Source organism: Aspergillus pseudodeflectus (genome assembly GCF_044049435.1).
Source record: "Aspergillus pseudodeflectus strain CBS 756.74 chromosome Unknown BJX68scaffold_88, whole genome shotgun sequence".
In the NCBI taxonomy this organism is placed as follows: Eukaryota; Fungi; Ascomycota; class Eurotiomycetes; order Eurotiales; family Aspergillaceae; genus Aspergillus; species Aspergillus pseudodeflectus.
The window spans coordinates 1-26419 of record NW_027263864.1 but is presented as its reverse complement, the minus strand read 5'-3'; the positions used below and the strand labels follow the sequence as shown (position 1 = coordinate 26419).

Sequence of the window (26419 nt, the reverse complement as noted above, 5' to 3'; positions counted from 1 at the left end):
AACTCTGAACCCGGGGCCACCTCCCATGTTAAAGACGAACTGCGGACCGCCTGCGACTGGAAATTAGTTCATAGCCTTGCGGCAAGTTCCTCTAGAAAGAAGTCATACCGAACGGTCCAAACCCACCACCAAGCCCACCGTTAAAGAAGCGATTAAACAACTCCTCCGGTGATATCTCCTCATCGAAGCCAGGCCCTCCCGGTCCTCGAGGGAACCCACCACCAGAGAAACCACCGAAAGGCGACGCACCAGCCGGACCACCTGACGGCTGGAACCTGCTATCGGGATCCCCGCCGAACTTGTCATACTTGGCCTTCTTCTCCGAATCCGACAAGATCTGGAACGCGCGCGAGACCACTGGCCGCGTTTCGTCAGACAAAAATCCTCATCGCAATCCAAGCGCGGAAACCGACTCACTTTTGAACGCCTCGTCCGCCCCCTCATACCCATTCTTATCAGGATGCGTCAACAGACTCAGTTTCCGGTACGCCTTCTTTATCTCGCCATCCGTCGCCGTCTTCTCCAATGCCAGAATCTCGTAGAACGCCGTCGCAGAGCATTTTCGTATCCGAAGCACGGCCGCTTTCTGCTCTGGTGTGTATTTCCGGTCTTGATTTCCTTGGTTATGTTCGCGGGATTTCGCAGAGCCCCCTGGCCCAGTATCCGCCCCTGACGCTGTGGCCGACGGCATGTTGAGAGGGTGCGGTGCGTGCCTCTCAAAAGGCTGATGAAAGCCGACGTTCAATGTCCTGCCCGCTTCGGAGATTGGAATAACTGGTGGCGTGCCGGCGGACGAAAGATAAAGAGGGGCGAAAACAAAAGATTCGCGATGAAGAGTGGCAGGAATTGTGCTTCCGTCTCTATCAACCCTTCGGACGATATCGAAGCGACGGGGAGGGTGAAACAACCAGTAGAAATGACAGGTGGAGAGGAAACGGGGTTGGCGGAGATCTGGCGATTGATAAACGTGGTGAGATTCTGAAGGGTTGGTTCTTGCGCTAGGGTCGGCACTGGCAGAGGCCTTTTCTGGGCGGTGAATTGACAGGGAAGTTATTCAAGCATCATTTCAACTTCAACATCTCTCTGAAGCCTTGGCTTAGGCTATCTAGTTGATTGTCTCATCGACAATCCATTTATGTTTCCTCAGAATAACGCTTTTTCCCCTTGGAACTCTATACAGTTCGTCATGGCCGGTCCAGATTCCGCAGTGGAAGAAGCCAAAGCAACCCTCGTGCAGAGGTTCAGAGCTTGGGGAGGTAAGAAACAATCATTCATGTTTTCTAGCACGTCTATTTTTACACTGCCTGGACAATAGACTTACACTCAATTGTCCAATAGAGAACCCTTTCCCTCCGACCCTGCTTGCTACCCTTATCACCGCGCAGTATATGCGTCCTTTCCAGGCGCTGCCGATGCTTTTCCCACCTGTCCTTCTTTTCACAAGCTATGCGAATATACAAGGTTTCAAGACCGACACTGCTGGTATCAGTGCCGCCTGGTCTGGTCTTTATATTTTACTCGCTGGTCGACGAAAGCAGCCATTCATGAAAAAATGGGGAGCCCGGGGTATCACACGAGGGGCCACAATGGGTCTTGCTTTGGTCAACATGGTCGGTGGAGGCCTAGCTTATACTCTCGGAAAGAGGGAAGACGAGGGGGATGAGTAGATCGAGGCGTCGGGATGGCCTCTTTCGATCTCTACCATTTCTTGTGACGAAAAGGCAAGTGTATACTAGACGTGGGTTGCATGGTCACGGTGTTTGGGTAGGATGTCAAAATATCTGGATCATTATGTTGAAAGTTGTTGTCATGTTCTGATAGAAAGCTGTTGAAATACTGGACGGTGCCTACTCTGAATAAGGTTGGACTGTTAGGATAAAGTCTTGAACATCCCGGGGGACCAGCCATTCGAGATCTTGCGACTTCGTCCGGATAGCTTCTCGAGCTCTCGTGGAACTCACGGACTTCTCTTCAGGCTTCTTTCCTTCCACGAGTCTAATGCGCTGCGCCCATTCTGGCTTCGCGCCTTCGCTTTCCCGCCCTCCTTGAGCTATATTGGCGAGATATGCCTCTTGTTCAGCTCTACTTCCCCATTCACTATCCGGGCGCATGGTAACTCGCAGCCGATGTTTCGAAAGAAATGGTTCTAACGGTTGCAGAGTGTGCTCCGGTGGGTAGTACTTGGGATTGAAGATTCGTATCAAGGTGTCGTAGCCAATGAGGTGTACCTGCTCGAGGCCTCGCGGATATATTCCTGCAGACTCAATTTCCGCCGCTTTATCCACGAAGTACGGCTTTTTCGTGACGCCAATGTCAATCACAGGGAGACTCTCCTGATCCGCAGCTGGGATCTCAGAGCGCAAGAATGCTAAAAGGTCCTGGGCAAAAAGCTGCATCATAATCAACCGGTCCTCGAACGAGGCCGGCTTGGAAGGTTTATCCGCATTCTGAGTTGCAAGGAGAAGGAGAAGACGAGCGGGCTTCCCGGGGTTCTCAAGAATAGCGGAGCACGCGATACGGCGGTGCGCGAAAGTTGGAGGGTTGAAGGAGGAGTCCAACACGTAGACCACTTCCGGGGTGTGTGATTGGCGGGGTTCGAGGGGTAGTGATGTGATGACCTCGAAGTCCTTGGTCGACTCGACGAAGCGTTTCAAGGCCGAACTATACTGGTCCCTGAGGACCTGGAAGGAGTGGTTCATCGTGAGAGAAGGCTGAGTGCAAGGGTCCCGAGAATCCAAGATTGATGGTGAGGCCGAGTTAGTATTGATGATTCAGTTTCACTGTTTCAGTCGCAGTTGCTCAGCCGGGCGGGGCAATCTTGAGACGAGCCCCAATATCGTTCCATGGAGGCTATGATGAAATCGGGTGATCCGGACTCTGGAGAGTTTCATCAAGACCAGGTTCCCGCAAAGCATGTGCCTCATCAAAGTGAAACCGCTAGTCCCGATCTCATTCGGCGAAAAACATATATCAGGACAGACCTTTCCGATCAGCCATGAGCGCAAGGTATCACATCGGCAACGCTGGGAAGCCGGCCCTCATTTCGGTTTGCTTGAATACCAGCAGTGAGAGAGCGAGGATGGCTATACCCCGGACGCAATTGGCCGGTTGCGAAATGAAGTGGCTGTAATTATCGGAGTATAAGACAGCCCTGGGTTTTGACTCTTGTCTGAAACACTGGCCCGTCACTCCGGGATCCCTGGCAGCCCGAGAAGCCAAGATCACCTCCATTTATGTCATACTCGCCGATATATCCAGGGTCAGTCGATACCACCTTACATATGAATGGCGCCTGCAAAGTGTCTGCATTCATATTTGGAAAAGTAAACGTTGAAGATGACTTCAGACTCCAGACAATGGATCAAATCCCCGCTCGGATGATACTTGGAGATCAACGTTGTCGCTGATCGGCGCGGCATGAGACGTGCTTGTCAAGGCTCAATAATGACGAATCGACTGAGTTCTGATAAGCTCACTGCTGTACTAGCATGGACCCATTTTTCCCAAGCCTGAGGTGATCGAGGATGAAGCATGGGTGGAGTAAACGCAACATGAAACGGCCTCATCGAACCTTGGCTTTTACTAGCGAGATTAGCAACGGGACCTTATTCATTCTCTATGGCTCTAATATGCAAACGAACAAGACCCATGAGCCCATTATGCCATGGATTGTGCCTTTGCAGCAGGGTCTGGCCATGCGTTGGGCCGTCCCAGATCTGTCAGTCTCCAGGTTTAATAAAACGTACATCTTCTTTCTCCCTGTCTCTGCCTTTCCCTCTTCTCTTCTCTTCCCTTCTCCTTCTCTCTTCATCGATCCTCTCTGGTAGAGTCCGTTCTCTCGTTCTTGCACTTCAGTGTCTGAGACACGTTCATTCTTTTCAGTCATTCCTTCAACTTATTGCTTCGCGAATTGAGTTCGCAGCTTTGCCTTCCTTTGAGGACTTACCAAGATCAGACATTGACTGTCGACATCCTCACAATGCAGTTTACCTTCAAGCTCTCTGTTGCTCTTCTAGGCGCCTTGGCCGCCGTTGGAGAGACTACCCATGGTCGTCAAGTTCGCCATGAGAGGCGTTTCCAACCGAACGGATTCTCCAACCTAACGACTACTACGACCTATATCACGGTCTTTCCAACCCCGCCTCCTCTTTCTTCTGCGCCAGTCACACCTGTTTTACCTGTCTCGCCGAGTACTCCCATAGTCAGCCCTATTTCTCCAGTCACACCTAGCTCATCTTCTGTGGCTGTGATTCCTACTAGTACTCGTACCCCGAGTCCCAGCTCCTCTGTTCCCATTATCCCAAGTACTCCTCTTAGGCCGGTCACCCCTGTCTCTCCAATTACGCCTAGCTCGTCATCTGTGCCCGTGATCCCTACTAGCCGCACTCATACACCCAGTATTCCTCTCACCACGAGCCCGGCCCGGCCAGGAACCACCAGCATCGGCTATGAGACCGAGGGGCCGGGTGAGGTTGTGACCATCACCTACACATTGGGCACGGGCACTACGACAAGTGTTGTCACGACTACCATCCACAAGACTCGCACACGTACTGAAACCGTCTATGAGGTATGAATCCTTTAAAGCCAGGACAGGGTAGCGCAGCTGACGAGTGATACTAGACTCTCACCCCTGGAGGAGACAACACTGACGTGGTGACCACTACCGTGACCTCAATTGATGGGGTATGCCCTGCAACCAAGACAACCCCTCAACGCATCTCACTAATGAATCTAGTCTCTTACTGCTCCTGGTGACAACACTGCCGTCGTAACTTCCGCCGCGACTGCAGGTGGCGAGGTATGTCCCTAATAAATTCTAGTCCAAATAACCATAACTGACTAGCAAAGGCTCCGTCCTCGGGTGCCGACACCACAATTACCTCAACCACAACCTCAATCTACACTGTGCGCCCGGTTCCTACAAGCTCTTCAGGCTCTGGTTCCTGGACCGACTCCGGTTCTGGGGCCTGTGGCCCTCAGGCTACGGTTACAGTTACCGAATCCTTTACCGTCACCGTAGTATGTCTTAACCCTAACTTCTTATATATGCCGCCTACTAACAAGTTAGACTGCTGGACCTACTGCTACCTACACCGAGCCTGAGAACAACAACCAGCACGCTACCACGCGTCCTGGTCGCCCAGGTCGTCCTAACCACCCTCATCGACCACCTCACGGCCACGACGATGATGAGGAGGAGGATGATGAATCTGACAACGGTCCTGTCCCGACGACCACCTACACGCCTGTCATCCCAACTTACACACCCCCTCCGTTCCCAACACTTCCTCCTCATAACAACGGCACGCGTCCCGGCTATAACGGCACACGCCCTGGATCCAGCAGCGGCTACGCAAGGCCCACCGGCTTCGTCACCAGTAGTCGAGGGCCTGCTCCCACGAACTGGCGTCGTCGATATATCTAAACTGATCTGTCGGTTCTAACTGGGATGAGTGGCTTCAGAACGGAAGTCACTCTAGGACAAGATATGCAGGCGTCAGCTTTCAGTCCTTGTGATATTACTATCTAGCAACATCTAGACTTGATTGTTTATATCTCTTCATTTCTTTGGAGTAGGGTTCTGCTGTTCCCTTCTCTGTGGAGTCTGGTCGCTCGGATTCTCCAATTCAACCACATTTTTTTTTCTCTTCCAAATTGTTTATACCGTTTACGCTAGATAGAGCCCTCATGGATTATCTCGAAACGACTTGGAAGTAAATTGTCTAGTATGTGCTAATGAGAACATGCTCGTATCACTGATACACCAAGCCTCGTAGATGATGAATATATCTTATATCCTGGACATCTATAGATATATGTGTACAAATATAGGTGAAATGGGTATCACGGCATAATAAAATAGAACATCTAATAAAACATATTAGTGCACCAGGATTTAATTAATCATGGTAACTCAAGCCCAGCGGCACCGACGCCATCCCTAGCAACCCTCCCCCTCATCCTCTCCCACTCTAACCAGGCGATTCCCTGAACAAGACAATCCGCCAAATCATCAAGTTTTCCAATATCAACAGCAGCATTGTTCCCACCATCATCTGCATCCTTATTCGTAGGAGCCCGCCTTTCCGTTTTCAATCTCGATGCCGACCTCGTCTTCACCCGCTTCTTTTCCTTCTTCCATTTTGACATATACCTCTCAACCCACGGCTCCACTGCATCGTCGCCGATTGCAAAAGACCCATTCTCAAGCCATGACCCAACGAGGTTGATCTTGAGTTTCTTGCCTTCGCGACTCGTATTTTTCCTCTTCGGCTTCGCGCTTGCCTCAGCCGCAGCGGTGGTTGAATCAGTTGAAGCACCGTGAGGCATCAAATACCTGCCCACCCGGCCCGGCTCAATACTGACCACCAAGGGCCATGCAGGCTCAGTCCCGTCTCCCTCTACATCATTCCCGTCCCCGTCTCGTCCTAACACACCCTGAGCCCCCAACCCAGCCTGGCTCTGAGCACGCAACGTCCCCAACACAGCCCAAAGCATCCCCTCAAATACACCCACTCGCAGACTCCACTCTTGCACGGCGGAGCCACCACCAGACCGGAACCGCTGCCGCTCGATCAGGATGTGCGTGGGGTTGTACCGCGAAAGCAGGGTTGAGATTATGCTATGGGCGTGGGCGGCGTAGATGGGGAGGGAGAAGAACTCCTTCTCTTTCTCCTTTTGGTTCTTCTTTGCGGTTGGGGTTTCTAGGTTAGATAAAGACTCGGACTCGGATTCGGTCTCTGGCTGAGACTCGGAGGCACCGAGAGGTGTGTTTAGATACGCCTCGAACTCTTCAACCGTATACGGTCGCGAGAACGGAAGAGAGATTCGTCGCCAGGCGTTTAGGACAATCTTATCCTCCTTCTTCCTGTCCACACCCGCCAAACCCGTACCAAGGTTTGGAGAAATCGAACTTGAAGAATAATCACACCTCAGATGCACAAACGCCAAGTTCCGAATCCCCATATCAATGCTTAATAAACTTATCCCTCTCCTCTCCTGCTTTTTCTCCCTTTGCTTCCCATTCCTCGCAGTTTGCTCTTCTTGAAGAGGAACAGGAGATCGATACGGCGTAAGCCCACTCTCCAACCCCGCAACAAGAACGGGTTTAGTTCCCGAAGTGGGTAGACCGGTTTTCTGAGCTATGTGCTGCAGTTGTTTTGTTTTGAGTGTAGAAAGCCATGAGAGTGAGGTTGTGGGGGAAGATATGGTGGGCTTGAGTCTGAAGAGGGGAAAAGTGAGGCGCATCCTCTACTTCTCATTCAGTATATTCTTCAATACTTCTGGGTTGGGACATTGAATGTAAAGACGTGGTGGTAATAGTGGCCGTGGGTTTTTGGAGGATTGGTTGTGTATATTTTGAAGTTAGGTCAAGGATTCGGTGATTACATAAGGCGATATCTACACCGGCACGAAAGCCTGGGGCTTCAGGGTATGGTAACAAAGTTGCTTCGGGATTTTGAAAAGAGACGCACGGGAAGGGTACATATTGCATTGATTAAGATTAGATATCTTGTAGGGTGAAAAGAATGCCCTCTATTCCAAATACCCCGGGATGCCCCGAAACAAACACCGCCCGACTTGTATATGCCTTGACGCCCTAAATACTCCCATGCACGCTAAACTGCATAACATAAGCGATAAAAGATAGATAATGTGATTGAAAACGCTTTGGAGTTTCCTCAAAAGACAGAATGCCAAGCTTCTCTCTTGAAAATTAAAATGGAAGATGATCGAACGCCTGCTCATGTTCGGCCTGAAACATCGACCCGCCAGTTGGCGGCATGCTCTCGCGAACATAGAGGATAGGTGCCCACACTCTCCAGTGCAGCACAGCAATATGTGCTAGCCGCGTTGAAATTCGCTCAATGTCGTAGTGTTGTTGGTCAAAGGACCCGTGGGGAGAGTGTCGCTGTGCCTCGCAGATAGCCAGCGGTGACATGTTGAGGTATCTTTTGGCTAAACCAAAGGTTGAATAACGCAGCTTTTGCCTGAGTATATCCCGAGAGGCTCGAAACAAGTCACCATCGTTCGACAGATTCCACTCTAACATCCGCTCAATGACATCGTCCTCAATTCTGACATCGCCACAGCATGCCATGTTGGCAAACCGGGCGATCTCCAAAGCAATGCTGCGCACGTTCTTCAACCATCGAGGCGACCCACGAGCGCAGTCCTCGTTTTCCTCCATTAGGGTTCCGACCCGAGAGCGAAAAGTGGTACCTGTCCGCTCAGGGGAGGGGATATGCCGCTTATGAGACTGCACATAACGCTCAAGAATATACCAGCAGATTTCGAGGTTGATGGCGTTTTGCAAACACGCTCGTAAGCCCCACAAGCGGTCGGAGTCAAAGATAAAGGTCTCGGGAAACCCCTCGGGATTATCAAATTGCAGTAGAAACTCGCTCAAACCCTGGAGAAGAAGCGAAAGTGGCCAAAAGCCGTCCGTTTGTGTTGGGTCCTCCATCCTGCGCAGCTCTTGTTCCCGGAGGTTTAGATACCACTGCCTAGAGGACTCCACGTGGAAGTTGTCCCTTTCGATCTTGCTCTTGAAGTAAGTCTGCAGAAAGGGAATGGTATCTTCGATGAGAAGGACACGAAATGCCCGTATCTGGTGGTTGGCAACATCCAACTTCATAGCCTCCAGGATACCGAACAGAGTATGGAGACCACGGACTATCTCACTAGGATTCTGAGACTGTGAGCCTGACGTGATTTGTTCAACCATGCTATCCGCCCAATCATCGCGCATTGGGGCGCAATGTGTCTTGAGGAGCGCTGCAAGCCACTTGGCAACTCCGACCATGTCAAGCACACCCTTTTGAATTTGTTGCATCAGCAGAGCAACTTCAAGGTTCTGCATGATACTTGGGTGGTCGCGCTCTGGGACAAGTGTCTTGAGGACGTCTTGCAAAGTTTCGAATAATGCAGGAAGCCGGGGTTCAAAGGTTCGTCGTTTGTCTCGAGACCCAGGCCGGGCCTGATTTTCCACTCCACACGAGGCACTGAAAGCGTAGATACCAATCTCAACAGCCATTGCTTCCCAGTAGTCTGCGGCATCCTTTCGTTTCTTCCTGCCCTTCTCACCATCACAGTCAGGCTTAAAGTGAAGATCGCGGTCGAAGTTGGCATCAATACGTAGATTAATGTTGTTCATAATGCAGGGTAGGTCCAGTTCGCTCAGCGTGCCCTTGGTGACCGGAGGGTTCATATTGGCCGATGCTAACAGTATTGCATCCCTGGAACTAAGATATAGGGACGGAGGTATCTCAATCGCCCTCGATGATGTAGAAGATAGATCGGAGTGTGCGATTGAAGGAGCGGATGCGGTCGACAAAGGCGTTGTAGCTTGATCTAAGTCTGGAGTATACAGTTCACCATTCTGCGGTCGATGACCTCCACTTGCAGATTCCCTTGTCTTGTTCGTCTCTGAATGGTGGCCTAGGGAATCATTCTTCGGCGAATTCTTTGAATGGCTATTTCCTTTGTATGGCTCTAAGGGGCACTCTGTCCCCTCTTCTTTCTTGCCCGCCGTGTGATGGGCTTCCTTTGTCTTTTGAAGGTCCATTTTCCATTCACACCTGACCCCAGTGTGGCGGTGGATTGATTTGCGGAGGGTAGCCGGAGGGACAAGAGACGGAGAATCAAGACCAGAACAAGTGCAATAAAGCCTGGTAAGTTGTTGTTAGGGTCACGAGCAACTCCTTTTTTCACCGACGCAAGGCACCGACAGTGACCTTTACCCTGTTGTCGGGTCGATCAACCGTGAAGATGGATGGAATCCCTTCACAGGTGCCCTGTCGTCAGTCCTTGCCTGCAATCGAGGGGGGAAACAAGGTGAGGGACAGAGGGAGGGAGAAGGGGGAGAGATAGTTCAGAACTTACCTGCCGATAATTATGGTCGATCGCAAAATTGCCGGTCTTGGAAATGGAAACTGATCAGGTACGTCCAATGCCCAAATGATAAATCGATAGTGGGATTCCTCCAGGAAACTCTCGATTGCTATTGTTGTGCACGATTGCTGTCTTGTTTCTTGGGTAACTTGTCTGGCGATTGAGCAACAGAGCCAGCAAGAGTCACCCGGTCCGAGCGAGAGAGAAAAAGAAGCAACAGCGATCAAGGGCCAAAAATGCTGGAGGGTAGAGGCAGGAAGCCAAAGGCGCGGGGGAGCAAAGATGGTTTTTGAGAGGGTGGAAAGGAAAAAAAAAAGGGAAGATGCAGCTATGCAAGCCAGCGAGGGCAAACAAGGACGCTGGCAGCGACTGCTTGAAAGAACAATATAGTACTTCTACCTGGTGGCAGCAGGGCTTGGATCAGTGCAAAGAGACAAGGAAGGCGCCCGGAGCTGAAATAAAGCCGCTCTGATATGACCAATAACGGTATGAAGTAGACATGCTACGTTGCCCTGGACATGAAACCGGAGAAAAGACTAAGTGGACCACGCCTGGTAGCAGAAGAGAAGAATGACGATGAAGTGGTATAGAGATGGAGATGGAGACAAAGAAGGAGTTGCTATTTACAGTGCAACAACTCGAAGTGTGGCTGGAGAGCTGAACACGTTACTACCATGCAGATTGAGAATAGCAATTGGAATGCATTTCTCGAAAGTCAAAACGACAAAGCCGATAAAAACTTGGAAAAAAGCAAATAATTCAAGAAAATGACGAAGAAAAATACTAAATAATGGTGGGAGAGAAAGAGTGAGGCTTGAGCCTAACGCTTCCGGCGGACGGCCAGCAAAGAACTCGAACGATTCCACGGCGGCGTGGGAAGCCAGATTGTGGCCGCCTCGGGTGGGTGGAGAGAGAGATGGTCAGAAGCGCGCAAAAGTGGCATTGACTCCACGGAAATCCCTGTTGCGCATCCACGACTCCGGGGCGGAAGAGCCAGGACGTGAGTTGGACAGACTTTCATGTCTGTATCCGAAAACGGGCCCAGGAGGACGGCAGATGTGAGAGAGACGTTGATTGTCCTGCCCAGTCCTGAGCGAAGAACCTCATTATCAACTCTACAGTCCAGTTCAAGATGGAACCAAGGAAATAATGATGAATTGAACAATGCAACTGACCGCGCTGGTGTACGGAGTACTCGGTAGATAGATTAAGGACAACTCGAAGTGAAGCATAGGATCCGCGGTGTGCTTGCCGCAGGATTGCTTTTTCCCAGGCGAAAGGAGTCGAGGATAAAAAACAGTAGGGATGCTCCCAACTGCATTCCTGGGCCCATTCTCAACTCTCCAGCGTACTTTGTCGCCTCATCCAGCAGACTCACCTCATTGACGCATTCGGCTTCTTCAATTGCTCTCGGAACATACCGACCGGCTTCGTTTCCCGTTTCGATGTCGCCTACAGACAAGATTATATGCGGGCGCCTCGCCTCCCTCCGTTATTTGGTTTTCGGGGTTTTGCTACATTGCACGTCCCCCACCAGTTGCCTGGGCCCCCGTGCCAGGGGTGACTACCGTGGGATTCCCGAGCAATTGGGTTGGTTATACGATACCTAGGTAATAATTATGGTTTCTTCCCCGAAGCGGAGACCCGCTCCTGTCACCGACATTTCGGTATGGCAATCGAGGATCGCGGGTGATTCCTGCGGGATTCATGGTATCGCGTTACACGCCGTTTCTGCTCAAGATTTGGCGAGTCCTGAAAGCGATATCGTGACTCAATGCGCGTCAGTCGATGGCTCCTAGCATGTCGACGCCCGCCCTATTACTCGTAGAGGCGAGCCACGGGACAGGTTATTTTGGCAATTGACAAGTCGGATCGTGCCATTGATTGGTGTGCAAGATCTGTACTTCATTGCTTCATGTAATTATTCTTCCCTCGGGCTTTAGACAGTCAGTTCATCTGCCCAGGCCGTCTGGCGACCCGTCAAGGTCATTGATTGAAATCGAGTTTCGTTGAAGATCATGCGGTGAGGTTCTCCGAGACCACGAACGAATGGGGGACGCCAGTGTCGGAGCATCTAAAACGCCTCACTTTGCGCACGAGCTCAACTAAAATCTTCACACCGTATGGTAGGCCGCCTCATTCTGGGACGGATGGTGACGGATGGGTATCGATTGGAAGCCAAATTGTTTACATCGAGTATCGGCAAAACAGCGGTGTCGTCTGCGATCCTGTTGTCTTCTGACTTTTAATCAAGACAGTGACCATCAATGATGCGCGGATTCCTTCAAATCCGAGCTGGGGTAATTGGAGCCCTCATCAGGGCTGGGAGAGAGGCAAATGAGGTAGGCAAGCTTATGTCTCGATGCAAAGAGCAATTGGCCCTTCGTCGCTCCGTCGTGACGCACAATTTCATCAGTACGTAGCGATGGCGACGTCGCAAAGGACCGCGGACAATCTTTCGGTCGAATGTTGGATCTCAGTGACAGTGTGTCGACTGGAGCGGGAGATCCGAGAGAGAGAAAGCATCAGAAGCTGCCAGGGCATGACATCGAAGAGTGAGACCAATCTCACTAATCGGGTCACGGGATAGGATTCATCTGGTCATGTGACCGTACTTGCACGAGACATCGAGACATGTACTCCGTACTGTCTGATCTCGATCCACGCGCATTTTCAGACATTTTCAGACCCTGGCGGAGTACATACAACGTCAGGCGAGACCATTATTCGCATCATTAAACCCATCTGCTTGAAGAACGGTAACCATAGTCATGATGACCCGACAACGTCTGCCCATTGAGCCATCGCAACACTACTTCATGATCCGCACTGCGGGCTGTTCAGAAAGACCCAACAATTGACCAGCATTTGTTCTCTCATGCGCTTGATCTCCTTCTACAAAATATTTCTATTTACAACCAAGCAAAATCTGTTTTATGAGGTAGAATCCGCCAGTTGGTGGCAACTCACGATGCTTTACCCTGATCTGGGCTCAATAGGGTGTTTGCCTTATTGAGATCGGTATCGGGAGAGACACTCTTATTGACGATGCGTTCTCGATCGCTTCCGTCGCACATGGCCGGTCAGATGAATTTAAAAGCAATGTCGTACCTTCAACAGCTTTGCAGAGGACGTCTTAACATCCAGTGTATCCGTCTTCTCAGCCCTCTGGCCTCCGCTGCTTTTACAACGGCCTGGTTCAGCCAGCAATCGATAGCATTAGCGCCATGCATTCACTTTTTTTGCCAGCTCTTTGGGCGATATCCTGTCTTTTTTTCGGCCTAAGCCACACAGCCCCGGATAACTCCCAGTTCAAAGTTCATTCCTTGCCAGATAATCCTGCGCTGCCTCCCAGCTGGGCTGGTCGACTTCCAATTCCCAATACTGCGCCGGGCAACGCTCTGTTTTTCTGGCTTTTCCAGACTGAAGATCCTGTATACGATGACAATCTACTCAGCTAGTCTTAAGATGATGGGGGTGCTTTCGGAGCTTGAACTGACAGCTACTTGCATAGTCTGGTTCAATGGAGGCCCCGGTTGCTCGTCCTTGATCGGACTAACGACAGGGAATGGGCCAATCTCTTTTGAAGGCAACTCGACTCGCGCTACTGCGAATCCATACGCATGGACCAAATTCGGCCATCTCCTGTACATCGATCAGCCTGTTGGGACAGGCTATTCGACTGCGAGCTATCCGTACCCGGCAGTTGACAATGAGGTTGTAACTTCGCAGTTCTATGCCTGGTTTCAATCCTTCTTTGGCCAATTTCCCCATCTTCGATCAAAGCATGTACACATGATGGGAGAGTCATGGGCAGGGATATATGTACCATACTTTGCATCCGCCATAGTCGAGAATCAGGTTTCGTTTCCCATCAATCTTCGTTCCATAACGCTTGGTGATGCATCAATCGGCAACCCAGCCGCAATGTCTACAGTGACGATTGGGAAGTTTCTGGAATCGCATCAATCCCTTCTCCGGATACCCGATGAAGTTCTAGACGTTTACCGGGAAGCAGGTGAGACATGTGGCTTTGAAGAGATCCTGGAAAAAGTAGCCCAGTTTCCCCCGGAGAGTACTATCCGTATTCCTGGGAATCCAGAGAACCTCAATTACAAGCATCGGCGCCAGCAGCATCTGCGTCGTGATCTCAACGATGTAGCCAATGGGTCCTGCAACATCAATCCAACAACGCCGGAAGAGGTACGATTGTCCATCGTGCACTCCTCCTGCTATGGGCGCTGTGCAACTTTTGCAACTGCAATGGACTATTTGTCTTCAGTGTCCGCCTCTGGGGTAGGCAAACCGTGCTTCGACGTGTATGACATCAGCCACGACTGTAGCACAGTCAACTCACTGCCCCTTGTCTCTTCGTACTTCAGCCGCGCCGACGTCCAAGCCGCACTGAACATCGCAAAAAGGCCTACATCAACGTCAGCGGCTGATGCTGAAAGTCCAGCACCATCGCCGTCAGAATACGCAGCCTGTAACTCCACAATCCTCGACATCCTCCTCGGTAGCCAATCTCCTCGTGCGCCCGTCTACTCCATTCTTCCGACTTTGGTCACGTCACACAACATTTCCCTCCACATCTACTTCGGCGAGTACGACATGCTCCTTAACCCCTACGGCGCCGAGCTCGCGCTGCAGAATATGACCTGGCACGGAGCCCAGGGCTTCTCTCAACCAATCAACCGTCCCTTCTACTCCGATAACGCCGCACCTTTTCTCTCCCGCCATCCCCGCGGCAGTAGCGGCAGCAGAAGCAGGAGCAGAAACAGTACCTCAATCACAACCGCCCGCACGCAAGACAGCTACAACGATGCATCATCATCGCATACACCCCCACGCTCCAACGCCAGAAATACCAAGCCAGTCGAAGCGTGCCCTGTGCCCGAGGCCGGGAAATGGGCTTCGGAGCGCGGTGTAACATACCACCTGTTTTGGGGCGCGGGTCACAGTGTCTTTGCAAGTAAGCCACGTGAGATGTTTGCTTATGTGAGGGATGTTGTTGTCTCCGATTGATGAATCTTCAACCACTCATTATTGGCTAGTACGTATGCTGCGCTATGGGTTCCCTCTAAGCCTTTGAGGTTCTTTTGCTTTACTATGTTGCAGGCTGGGTACGTGCTTGGAGAAGGCTCGCTGCGTTGCACAATAGCTTTATGATTGGCTGGCTGGCCCAGTTACTTTCTTGATCTATGTACACATTAGACAGGGACCTCTGGAGGAATATTCATGATGGAGGAAAAGTCGCCAAGATACGACAATTTCATTTCCTGCATTCACATACATTAACGCTTTCCGAGAATACACAAATCCTGGTGTGAATAAACAAAGTACACCATCCCAACCCATGAAAATTCGTATAGCAACCTGAACGGTCTTGATATGCATAAACTAGATAGCCGTAGATACTCCTGAACCCGGTCTCTGCCTTACGCCGCCCACACTCAGATACAGTAACTGCACTTTTTTCTTAATACTCCAGCCATAGACCCAACAAAACGAAAGACAGGAAAAAGAAGACAACAAATAGCGAACCAAGCAGCTACTTAGGTATACATCTTCGAAACAAAAATAAACAAAATCATCATGACTTGAGGCTAGCCAGTCTAACCGAGTAACAGATTCCCGGGATGTTCGGAATGGCTTACAGGGACCGTTCATATGCACCGAGTCGCTTCGGGAAGCGTGTTGATGCAGGTCTCCAAGCGCGGCGTCGGGTTCGGTTGGGCTTTGGGAATGGCCTGGTCTGGGCTGTGCTGAGCTGTCGTGATCTTCGGTCCTGCCGAAAGGGGAAGCCAGCCTGTATGTACTTGACCAAAGTACCACGGAAATTAACATGGTCATGCCATCTCTATGACGGCGGTAGTCAAGGGCGGTGGGATGGAAGAAGCCAAAAATCGTGTATGCGTGCGCCTTCATAGTAACACATTATCGTCGAGTAAAAAATGGCGCCTGGTTTGGCATTGAGAGTAAGGAGTCGGCGCGTTGGAAGACGTCTCCCTCGAAGAATTTGTCGCTGTATGCACTCGCGGGGGTAGAAGGTACCGTGGCCTGTGCAGCCGGACCGAGAGCCGCGCTCAGGGGCGTTGCAGGAAGATTGACGAATTGGGGCGATAGGTTCGTGTTGAGCTGGGGATTGTGGTGATGGTTGTGGTGATGATGATTTTGCGACGGTAATGGCGGTCCGTATATGGCCGTCGGACCGTTTCCGGGAGCAAGATCTGCGAGATATGACCACGGCGAGGCTTCGATCAAGCGACCTGCTTCTCTGCTTGACTTCTGAACTGGTCGAAGAATCACAATGATCTCGGACGGAAGGAGATGCATGTTCCGCACTTCGCGCATATCTGTCACCAAGTCAACAAAGGATTGCATGAACGACTTGCATAGCTGCCAAAATTCGCGCTGATTACGCATGCCCCCGCCTGGCTCCTTGATTTTCATGTTGGATAAGCGAACTCCGAGGGCTTCGGATACGTCTTCGCATGCACGGCAGCGGCGGATGAGATTGTTCCACAGCATTTGAATGTCGCCGAATTCTCGGTTCTGCTCTGCAAGTTTAGCCTCGAACTGACGGCGCGCTATGGGCAAGGCATGGAGAGCAGCCGTGTAGGCCGCGCTGAGCTGGTAGAAAACTTTTTCAAAGATACGCTCCTCTTCTATCTCGTCGAGGCCTGTTAAGGGGTTGATCCGCGGTATTACCGACGTAGGCATAGGAGGAAACGACTCGCCTGACCGAGGGGTGGCGAGAGAAGAAGGCACGGATGTATTTATATGATTGGACCGGCTGCTAGATCGGCTCCGTGCGCCATAGCTTAATGGCGTGGGTGCAAAACCTGGGGAGCTGACGGCAGACTGATAGGTGGTTGACGCTGGTAGAGGCCCATTTGTGCTAATCTGAGGATGCAGGATTGTCGTGTCGCTGCGGAGCCGTCGGGTTGAGAATGAGGGCTCTCTTCCCCGCGTTGGGGTCACTGTCGCACCAGCAAGCCTGTCCGAACTGAGAGACTCCTTGTAGACCTCAGGTACCGGTAATTTACCAGTTGGCTGTGTTTGGGGTTGGACAGGAACTTCCAAGCCGGTGCAAGCATTGCGAAGCTCAATCACGCTACCGAAAATCATGAGCATCAGCGAGCGCACGTAACGCGAGTCACCGTTGGCAACAATTCGATCAAGACTGTTGCGCAGTTGCGCACCAACATGGGAATACGCCATAATGCATGTTTCGCACTCTCGTTTGACGGCTTCGTAGGAAGCCCGCATGGGCTCCGCGTCCTCGGTTCTTGAGTTTTCTGCATTCTCCAAGGCGTCGTTCAATCGGTCCACATGCGTGGTGGCATTGTAGAAAAGGATTTCGAGACTATTGCGCCGCTCTTCGTTGCGCCTAATAACGTTGATTAAGGAATAGACATGAGACTGCACTTGAAACAGAGCAAAAAGGATGCCTTTGGCGCTTTTGATGATAGGTTCTCCCGTCTCCCACTCACCCTTGTGTTCCGGCAAGCTTGACATTCTGTTCACATATCCATCCCTAGGTCGTCTGCGCTCACGTGGACTGCTCGGGCTAGATGAGTTGCTGATAGATGGCCTTGTCCGAAGGATAGACCCATAACTAAGGCCACGGAGATGGCTGTTCCGGTACGGCCGCATCTCATCCAGAGTGCCAAGGTCGGTGTTTTTTCGACTAATGAGTCCCATTCGCTTAGAGCGGGTTGCAAAGGACGCCTGGATGATACCTTCACTATTACTTCGATTGCGTTCATTGATTCCAGGTATGGGCCCTGGCCGTTGAAGGCCACTGTAAAAAGCACTTCCGTGTCCAGAAGCAATACGATAGTGGGATTTGAGTGGGATAGGAGGTGGCCGCGAGAGTGACGGTGATTTGGGGTCAGAAGTACCATCACCTGTGCTTGGAATCACTGGGAAACGGCTGCTCATTCCCCGTTTGACGGGTTTGGGTGTATCCATAATTCCCTCACTATACATGAACAGAATTAGAAGTGTTCAAACCGACCGAGTTAGAAGGCACAAACCTTAGCTCATTCATCTTGTCATAGTCTTGAGGAGCAATAGGCTGCCGAGTCTTGAGAAATCTTTTTAATTCAGCCGTGACAGCAACTTCCTTCTCGTTATCGGTCATTGCTGAAGATGCAATCTCAGTCTCTGAAGTGTCCAGTAGTTTCCGAAGCGGGTACCGCAGCGGGTTTCCAGCGACCTTTAGAATCTGAAGCTTATTCATATCCGATACACCAAGAGGTAAATCATCAAGGCGATTTTGCATGACCGACAAAACTCGAAGAGACGTGAGCTTCTTGATTTCTTCCGGAAGCTGACTGATCTTATTGCGACTCAAATCCAGGATCTCTAGGAGCGGCAACTTGATCACCTACGCCGAAAATCAGACTCCAATCATGTCAGAAGAAAGAATATAGAGGACTAAGCATACTCCTTTGGGAAATTCACGGAAGTTGTTGGCCCTGATGTTAAGATATCGAAGATGCGAACATTCCGCGAACCGATACGGGATATGGACCAGATGATTATTCGACAATGACAGACTAAACTTGATTAGCTCCATTTCTTAAGCAAAAAAGTCCCAGCAGCATGTCATGCAACCGAGAGTCTCGCGTATTTATTGACTGCTACTCACCGTTCAACCTCATCCTTTATAGCATCCACAACAGGCTCCGGAATGCGAGAAATGTTCGAGTGGCCCAAATCAATGGTCAACTTCGGCTTCACCACATCACTGACAGCCTCACTGCCTGCCAAAGAGCGTTTTGTTTCCTGAATTCCGTTTTCTACAGCGCGACGTGCGAGTTCAATCGTCTCCTCCGGGGAGAGTAATCGAGGGCCCTTCAGCGGCTTTGCTGGTATGCTGTTACTATCGCCAGTAGGCTCATTCATCAATGCGACTTCATCCTCATTTTTGAATGATCCTTCGGTGTTGGATGATGACGACGATGAGGGTGCTATTGGCTCGGGTGTCTCTCGGCTTCCGCTTTCTTCTTCTATGTCCCGATACGAAGGAGGCATCCTTATAATATCCTCCGGGCGGATCATTGTAGAAATCATGACTGGTGGTGAAGGGAGTCAGGCTCGGCCAATCCGAATCAAAAGCATGCATTCAACATTGCCCTTTCGAGCGATCAACCAGAAAACGGAACTTCCGCGACAAGCATGATCGAGAAACCAGGCCACGTAATGCTAACAACTAGCTCAAGGTAGGGAGCAAGGCTTTTGAGGAGGATGAAGGCAAAGTATGTCGTGGATGTGTCACAGCTCTATGAGCGCTAACAACAAAGGCCAGCTCCGAGAAGCTCCGTTGGGTTCCAGACGTATCGGCGTTCGCTTGCTTCGTAGAGGTCAGGAGTAGAGGTTGCGGATTGTCGTGATCAAGCAAATTGGTCTCGAGATATCAGGATCAAAGTGACAGGTTGAGCCGAAGGTTGAAAAGTCGCTGCTGCCTGTGACTTAAAACTCGAAGGGTTGGTTTCATTTATAGGAAACGGGCTCGGCAGTTAGTGCCACACAGCGAGGAAGAACTGCTGTGTCCGGCAGCAAAAGGAATAAGGCGGATCGATATAAGAAATTCCAGCAGGTTCAACACCAAGGACAGCATGCGAAGTATCTATCCTGTAGCGCGACTGGTCGGGAAGGACAACTTCAAGGAGTTGAGGTGATGACCGGAAATTTGGGTCCTCGCCGAGCGTTACAGTGTGCTCTTGCCGCGATTGGCCAGAGCCCTTTTCCACTGTCGCCTTCTAGTAACCTAGCTACTGTATATACTAGGTAGTATATTGAAACGAAGAACTATGGCTCATGCCAGGTTCCTCGAGTCTTGGAATGATATACTTATCTTTCTCGATTTTTGCGATTTTTTTTTGGCAAGGTCTAATCCTCCTGGTATGCCCTCGCTCAGACCATTCTCGCATGGGGGGTCTGTAGTGATACAATAGAACCAAACAAGTACGATAATATACATGGCTATCAAAAACATTATAGCGATCAAGCTGGCTGAGCAACGACGTCCTCCTCAGACCCAGCGCCCTCATCAGCATCAGGTGCCTCGGAAGTCCCAGCTGCCATGGCGTTTGCTGAGTTGCGGTTCGCCAGAGCCTGGGCCTCTGCTTTCGCCCATTTCTTCCAGACCTCGAATTGCTGGTTCTCAAACTCCATACCCCACTCTAGAGCAGAAGGCCCAAATGTCGCCCCGGTGGCTTCCGCTTCTTCCGCAGCTACTCGACGCTCAATGTCCTCTTGTAGACGGAGTCGGTAGAATTCTCGTCGCGCAATATCGTATGCGGCACTCTTTGTCATATCGGGAACGTTGTTCAAAAGCCACAGCTGCCGTTGCACAACACTTTTGATAGGTGAAATATAGATGTTAGTTAACGAGCATGACTAGACCATTAAGAATTCATAAAAACATACCTTTCGCCATCCAATCTCTTACCAGGCTGCTGCATCCGACTCCAGTCATAATGAATGAAGTCTTTACCAGTCTTCTCAACAAGGATCCTAGGTCTCGCAAGCTCCCAAGGGTGGTCTTTGAAGAATTCCTTACGCAGCTGATCCTCCTCATACTTGATCTCGACGGGCAAGAACATGCGACTGGCTTTCTTCGGTTTCAAGCGCTTCTCTTGAACCTCAAATACAGTCCGCGGTTTTGACTCTCCAGGGACGGTTTTCAGACGCTGCCGTACAAGTTGATGCTGCTGTGGTTGACTGCGTACAAGGATCTGGGCGGGCGGAATATCACGGACTATGTCGGTCCACATAGGAGGCTGTCGAATCTTCTTCGCAGCGTATGACTGAAGAGCAGTCTGGCGCACTCTGAGCGCTGCGAAGTTGTATTTTCCCATCGTGAACTCGGGGAGGGCGGCTGATGCGCCGTGCTGTCGGAGGCCGAGGCGAGTAGATGTTGGAAAGGAATTTCGACAATAGCAGCTCCGAGATAGGGAAAAGTAGAAGTACACTCAAGGCCTGGCTGACGTCGAGGTACTTCGCGATGTCAAACGTGTCGTCGATAGGGAATTGCGGTTGGGGGTCTTGGGGGGAGAAAAAGAAGATTGGCAATGGCCGTCTCCGATTGGCCCGACGCGGTCTCCGCTCTCCAGAAAAGCGCATCTGCTCAAATATTGCATCTTCCAACAGCGACATAGGAAAGCACCTCAATTCCTCGCGGAGCTGGCCCCTTCGCTTCGTCATCCCGTGTCTGATCCTGTCGTCTATTCATTCTTAAACACTCTTCCCTCAAACGAACAGTCTTTCAGGACTCACTCAACTAATGCATGGGTGAATCAATACCACAATGTCTGCCATCTCATGCCTCATCCCAATCAGTCTCAGTGCTCACCACAACTGCGATCACCACATTCGCAGGGGTCGGAAACGAGATTCCTGTCTAGCTCTGAGTCGATGCATACTTCGGCATCCCTCCTGTCCAACGCTGCCGTCCGACGAACCCGGTTCCCCAGACACTCTCGGCCGGGCGCGACGTCAATAGCAGATATCTTCGTCCAATCTTTGGTGGCAGCCGGTTATTGCCACAAACATTCCCCCCGGGGCAGGGGTCTGAGTACGGTGTCGATCAAATCTACAAAAGGCAATACAACGAAGAGTCCAGGGGACAAGTGGTTGGGGGAAACTTCCAGACAGTTTTCGGCCCAAAGTGCACCGGGTTCTCTGAGTGCGCGAGTCCGAACCTTGGGAGCTCATCGGCCAAGAACACAGCAAATTTTTACGTCTAGCGTTGCACAGCGGTTGGAGATTTCCGATACTGATGACTTCCAGACTGAACAGTTATCAGCAAATGAACCTTCACACAAAACTCTGGTTGACACCGTCAACTCCAGCCTTACGCATGGAAACACAGCCCCTCCGTTACCGCGCGAGAGAATGCGATCTGGAGCTATGGTTCAGCGTGAGGATCGGGATAATTTGCCCTTTTGCGACAGAGGACCTGCCAAGGTCAACTATTCGCACCACGGGGTCGAGAAACACCCTATCCGCAAGAGCCACATAGAGGAGAAATACCCCAATTACAAGAGTCCCAGAGAAGAGCTTTTCCAATATACGTCGAAAATATATGAGGCAGCACTTGGCCCGTCCATGGATTGGAGGAAGGCCGTGGATAGTCTTATGCCGGTTGAAACTACATCTTATCGCCACGACGAGACAACAACAGCAGCGACTAAGATCGAATCAGTGAGGAACCTCTTAGAAGCCATGTGGGATAAGCGAAAATCGAATCACTACGTCTTCACGTTGTACCGGGAACTCCCATCCCCAGGAGTTGCACACCTTTCGAAGCGTTCGCGGGGGGCACTTTTACGCAGATTCGCAGAGCCACCTGACCGTCGATGGGTTGATGCTCGTCGTTACCTGGCCCTGATCGAAGATATGCTGACCGCGCGCCTTCCGGTATCCCGATCACTTTGGACCAGCGCTATTCACCTAGCAGGCCGCGCCACAGGCAAGGTCAATAAGCAAGATTTAGTACGAGCGATCGGTATCTGGCACCAGATGGAACACATAGGCCGCGTTGAGTCGGACGAGGTGGTGTTCGGCGTTTTATTTGACATAGCCACCAAATCAGGCCATTACACCGTCGCTGATCGTATACTAGAAGAGATGGAGAACAGGAAGCTCCAATTCGGTCGCGCTGGAAAAATCAGCAAAATATTTTACTACGGATTGCTACAAGATCCTGTTGCCATCGGTCGGACATTTGACGAGTATGTCGAGAGCGGAGAAATCGTTGACATCACGGTTATAAACTGCCTCATGGCATCGTTTCTCAATGCTGGTGAAAAAAGGACTGCGAAGCAACTATATCAACGTCTTTTGACAACTGCGAGCACTACGCACTTAGCGTCAAACACCGATAAAGCTTCCTGGCACGTTTCAGGCCCTAGCCTCACACCCGAGCTCGTTTCCTATCGAAGACGAAACAAGAAGCTCGGGCGCGTTCTGCAAATGTCAGCGTCCCTGAAAGATACCTTTCCGCGGCATCATCGAGCTCTTCAACAAGCCCTCCTAGTGGCCCCCGATACGCGGACATTTCATATATTTCTCAAACACCACGCGCACAGGTCGGGAACTCTCGATGCGTTCATGTCGATCGTGAGCGATATGGAGAGGATATATCGAGTGCCTCCACGCGGAATGATATACTTGCTGCTTTTTGATGGGTTTGCGCACAATGGACGAAGTAAAAGAGGCTGGTCGGCAGAAAAATTGCGAGCAGTGTGGACAGCATACCTCCGAGCGCTCCATGAGTCTAAAAGTAGACTCCATCGTCGATCCTTCGCCCTGCCTCCGTTTTTCAAATGGGAGAACCCGTTGGGAGACATTAACGTCGCCGCGACATCCAAATCACATCGCCATCCTAGCATTACAACTGACAATTTATACACACAGTTGCCTTCAGTTGCTACCGGCTCGGCAAATGGCAACTCGATCGGCCATGTTTCCAATGATGGTCATCTTGACGACTTGCCGGATCTCCATCGTGATTCTCCAATACCTCACCTCACTAGTCAAAGGACACGCGAGCCGCCCGACGAGGATGACCAGGAATTTCTTGAACGCCGTATTGAAAATGGTGTGTTCCTGGGTCGCCGCATGATCATCACGATCCTTCGCGCATTCGGTACTTGCTGCAGTGAAAATGATCTCATGGAGGTCTGGCTTCGTATAGAGCGCATCTGGCAACCGGAAAAGCGAAAGGGACTCGATGTCATGGCCGTCAAGGAGGAACTGGACAAACAGTTGGAAAAATTCCGGCCGCCGAATTAATTATCTACTCTCGATGTACATTATTGACTCATATATATACCCTCGAGCGATGATCTTGTGACATTTGTTCGAGTGTACCCAGGGTGACTCTTGAGTTGAAGTCAGTCTATGACAATGGTTTTGTATTTTTAGCGATCATAATAGACAACAGTTATCTTAAATATTCCTGAAACTTAGCGATGCTACCTACGTTCTTGACCTTTTAGACACTGTATTGAATCAATATGGACCACGTGATATCGCGTACCTCCCATCGCGTCACATTAAAACCTTCAAAGTTGGGAAGTAACTGTCGACCGCTTCTTCTCTCTTTCCAAAGTCCTTCACTTTGTTTATCATCATATCAATCAATCAAGTGTTTCTCTTTCTCTCTCTCCATCTCATCGTCAGCCTTGCTCCTCGTCTTACTCAGTTTCTCAATAGACACTCCAACTTTTTGTTATAGTTCTCCCATTACACGTCAAGAGCTAGACGCCTACTCGTCAAAGATGCAGCAGCAGTGATGGAGGCTAGCTTGAAGCGCCGTAAGGTTGATCTAGACTTTTACCTCCACCGCGTTTTCCAGAAGAAGTCGTTCCGGTAAGCTCATTTCAACCAGCATTCCCTACGAGATCTAAACTGTGTTAGTCCACTGCAGCGCGATGTCATCACCGCTGCCATCGAAGGTCATGATGTCTTCTTACAAGCCTCTACATCCTTCGGAAAGAGCCTGTGCTTTCAGCTGCCAGCTATGACGACGCATGGAGGTGTGTCCATGGGCTCGTCGCACAATCTGGTGTACAGTCGGCTAAGATTTGCCTCATAGTCACCATCGTTGTTAGCCCACTTCTTTCCTTGATGGTGAGTTCCAAGCGAAGGGCCTTTGATGGACGCCATCAAATCCGGAGATCATCTGCGTTCGAGGAAGTACTAACCTTAACCAGACCGACCAGGTGAATCAACTACAAGCATTGGGGGTGCCAGTTGCCACGATTAACTCGACAACTCCCATCGCTGAACGAAAAGTTATCTTAAACGACCTCCTATGCGGGCACCCGAGAACCAGACTCCTCTATGTCACGCCAGAACTTTGTCAGACCGAGACGTTCCGTCGCAATCTCCAAACCATACATCGGCAGAGAGAACTAGTTCGAATTGCTATTGACGAAGCGCACTGCATCAGCGAATGGGGCCATGATTTCCGCCCAGCCTACAAGAATCTTGCTTGGTTCAGAACCAACCTGACAGATCCAATGGTTCCCATTAGCGCCTTGACAGCGACAGCGACGCCCCAGGTCCGCACGGATATAATCAACATTCTCAGGCTCAACCCGTCTCGGTTGAGGGTATTCAGCACACCTTCCGCTCGACCTAACATTCATTACGAGATCCGTTTCATGCAACGATTTGCCCCGGATCCAACAGAACCGGAACCATTTCAAATCAACGACATGCTTGCATGGCTACACTCCATCCAGGCGCGAAGGGAAGCTAGATTAGGGGCTGATGCAGCCTCGAAACTACCACCCATCTCGGGAATAGTCTATGTCTCCACCCGGATTGCGTCAGAAAAGCTCGCTGAAGCCTTGTGCAGACGTGATGGTCGCATCCGCGCTGTAGCATACCATGCAGGGCTTTCCGCCAAAGACAGAACCCGAGTGCAGAACGAATGGATAGTACCCCAAAAGCCCCAACAGCAGCAACACAGCACAAATGAAGATCTGAACTCCGGCCCTCTAAACTTCTACATAATTGTTGCAACTACAGCCTTTGGCATGGGCATCGACAATTCCGACGTCCGCTTCGTCATTCACTGGAGCCCCCCGCGCACATTTGAAGGCTTCGTCCAGGAGTCCGGACGCGCAGGCCGCGACGGCCGTGCCGCAGCCTCGATAGTTTACTACAACCCGCAAGAACGAGAACGCATCCTAGAGCGGCTGCGCCGCGACATCGAAAACGTGAACAATCGCACAGGCGGTCGAAACGCGGGACTACAAAACCGCGATAAGGTCTCCCTACTCCGGAATCTAAAGGCCCGCAAACAAAGCTTCGAGAAGGTGGTCCAATACTGTGAAACCACGACACAGTGCAGGCACCAGATGATAAGAGAGTTTTTCGGTGATTACGAGCTAGAGAAGATGGGGTCTCAAGTTCCCGTAAAGGTTGAAGTCAATACCGAGTCTGTTAATGACGGAGCAAGAATATCAGTGGAGATTCCGCGGTCATCGCCTTGTGAATATGCCTGTGATTTCTGCAAGGAGGGGCCCAAAGGGCTCGCAGAACGAAAGAAGAAGATGGCACCGGAAAGTGGGTTGACTCTTTTCAGAGAAATTGGTCCAGGTTGGCTTGAAGCCATGTTTTGTTCGGTTGATCGGCTGTTTCCCGAACTACGCAGTTGTGATTGGTGATTTTCTCTTTCCATGTTCATGTCTCAGATCATATGGGTCGGCTGGTATCTTCTTAAGCGTTAGGCCTATTGTTGATCTGCCATAGGGCTCGCAATGTTATGGAATAGTGTAGGTGGGTTGATATTGGAGATTACGATCTCGGTCAGGTTACTACTTGCATGCAAGGAGAAGAGTCATTAGAATGAAGAAATTAACGCTTTTTGAAGCTGCTAGCCTTTGTCTTCAGGTGGATAGGAAATCAACGAGATTGGATATATCGCATGAGGCATGATGTGAGATAGCGATAGGGATACAGGTGATGGTTTTCGTTTTCTTTTGGGGGG

General features: G+C 50.7%; 9 protein-coding genes across 9 annotated transcripts; 5 read left to right on the top strand and 4 right to left on the bottom strand.

Annotated features, from left to right (window-relative positions):
* Window positions 1-1186: 1186 nt before the first annotated feature.
* Window positions 1187-1667, top strand: BJX68DRAFT_272740 (uncharacterized protein; the record flags this gene model as incomplete). The annotated part of the gene is made up of 2 exons (XM_071047268.1): window positions 1187-1256; window positions 1339-1667. The coding sequence occupies 2 exons, from the start codon at window positions 1187-1189 to the stop codon at window positions 1665-1667; spliced, it is 399 nt and encodes a 132-aa protein (XP_070892860.1).
* A 90-nt stretch (window positions 1668-1757) lies between these two features.
* BJX68DRAFT_214622 (nicotinate-nicotinamide nucleotide adenylyltransferase) lies at window positions 1758-2854 on the bottom strand. Its single transcript, XM_071037783.1, has one exon. The coding sequence runs from the start codon at window positions 2697-2699 to the stop codon at window positions 1848-1850; it is 852 nt and encodes a 283-aa protein (XP_070892859.1). The 5' UTR covers window positions 2700-2854; the 3' UTR covers window positions 1758-1847.
* A 932-nt stretch (window positions 2855-3786) lies between these two features.
* Window positions 3787-5651, top strand: BJX68DRAFT_249189 (uncharacterized protein). The gene is made up of 5 exons (XM_071042061.1): window positions 3787-4570; window positions 4624-4686; window positions 4739-4801; window positions 4852-5022; window positions 5072-5651. Exons 1-5 carry the CDS (start codon window positions 3980-3982, stop codon window positions 5426-5428), a joined length of 1245 nt encoding a protein of 414 aa, XP_070892858.1. The 5' UTR covers window positions 3787-3979; the 3' UTR covers window positions 5429-5651.
* A 256-nt stretch (window positions 5652-5907) lies between these two features.
* Window positions 5908-9571, bottom strand: BJX68DRAFT_279902 (T-complex protein 11-domain-containing protein; the record flags this gene model as incomplete). The annotated part of the gene is made up of 3 exons (XM_071048826.1): window positions 5908-7145; window positions 7285-7286; window positions 7743-9571. 3 exons carry the CDS (start codon window positions 9569-9571, stop codon window positions 5908-5910), a joined length of 3069 nt encoding a protein of 1022 aa, XP_070892857.1.
* Window positions 9572-13124: 3553 nt separating this feature from the next.
* Window positions 13125-14922, top strand: cp9 (putative serine carboxypeptidase; the record flags this gene model as incomplete). Its single annotated transcript, XM_071043678.1, has 2 exons — window positions 13125-13331; window positions 13387-14922. 2 exons carry the CDS (start codon window positions 13125-13127, stop codon window positions 14920-14922), a joined length of 1743 nt encoding a protein of 580 aa, XP_070892856.1.
* Window positions 14923-15564: 642 nt separating this feature from the next.
* Window positions 15565-19204, bottom strand: BJX68DRAFT_214527 (putative cell morphogenesis protein Sog2). The gene is made up of 4 exons (XM_071037782.1): window positions 18557-19204; window positions 18353-18464; window positions 17940-18292; window positions 15565-17884 (listed from the first exon to the last, which is right to left on the bottom strand). The coding sequence occupies exons 1-4, from the start codon at window positions 18979-18981 to the stop codon at window positions 15835-15837; spliced, it is 2940 nt and encodes a 979-aa protein (XP_070892855.1). The 5' UTR covers window positions 18982-19204; the 3' UTR covers window positions 15565-15834.
* Window positions 19205-19602: 398 nt separating this feature from the next.
* rsm25 (mitochondrial 37S ribosomal protein mS23) lies at window positions 19603-20956 on the bottom strand. Its single transcript, XM_071042060.1, has 2 exons — window positions 20341-20956; window positions 19603-20269 (listed from the first exon to the last, which is right to left on the bottom strand). The coding sequence occupies exons 1-2, from the start codon at window positions 20769-20771 to the stop codon at window positions 19915-19917; spliced, it is 786 nt and encodes a 261-aa protein (XP_070892854.1). The 5' UTR covers window positions 20772-20956; the 3' UTR covers window positions 19603-19914.
* Window positions 20957-21066: 110 nt separating this feature from the next.
* On the top strand, window positions 21067-23853 carry BJX68DRAFT_249183 (pentatricopeptide repeat protein). The gene has a single exon (XM_071042059.1). It carries the CDS (start codon window positions 21235-21237, stop codon window positions 23707-23709), a length of 2475 nt encoding a protein of 824 aa, XP_070892853.1. The 5' UTR covers window positions 21067-21234; the 3' UTR covers window positions 23710-23853.
* Window positions 23854-24211: 358 nt separating this feature from the next.
* BJX68DRAFT_272731 (putative RecQ family helicase RecQ) lies at window positions 24212-26096 on the top strand (the record flags this gene model as incomplete). The annotated part of the gene is made up of 4 exons (XM_071047267.1): window positions 24212-24288; window positions 24337-24455; window positions 24515-24549; window positions 24633-26096. The coding sequence occupies 4 exons, from the start codon at window positions 24212-24214 to the stop codon at window positions 26094-26096; spliced, it is 1695 nt and encodes a 564-aa protein (XP_070892852.1).
* Between the last annotated feature and the right edge of the window lie 323 nt (window positions 26097-26419).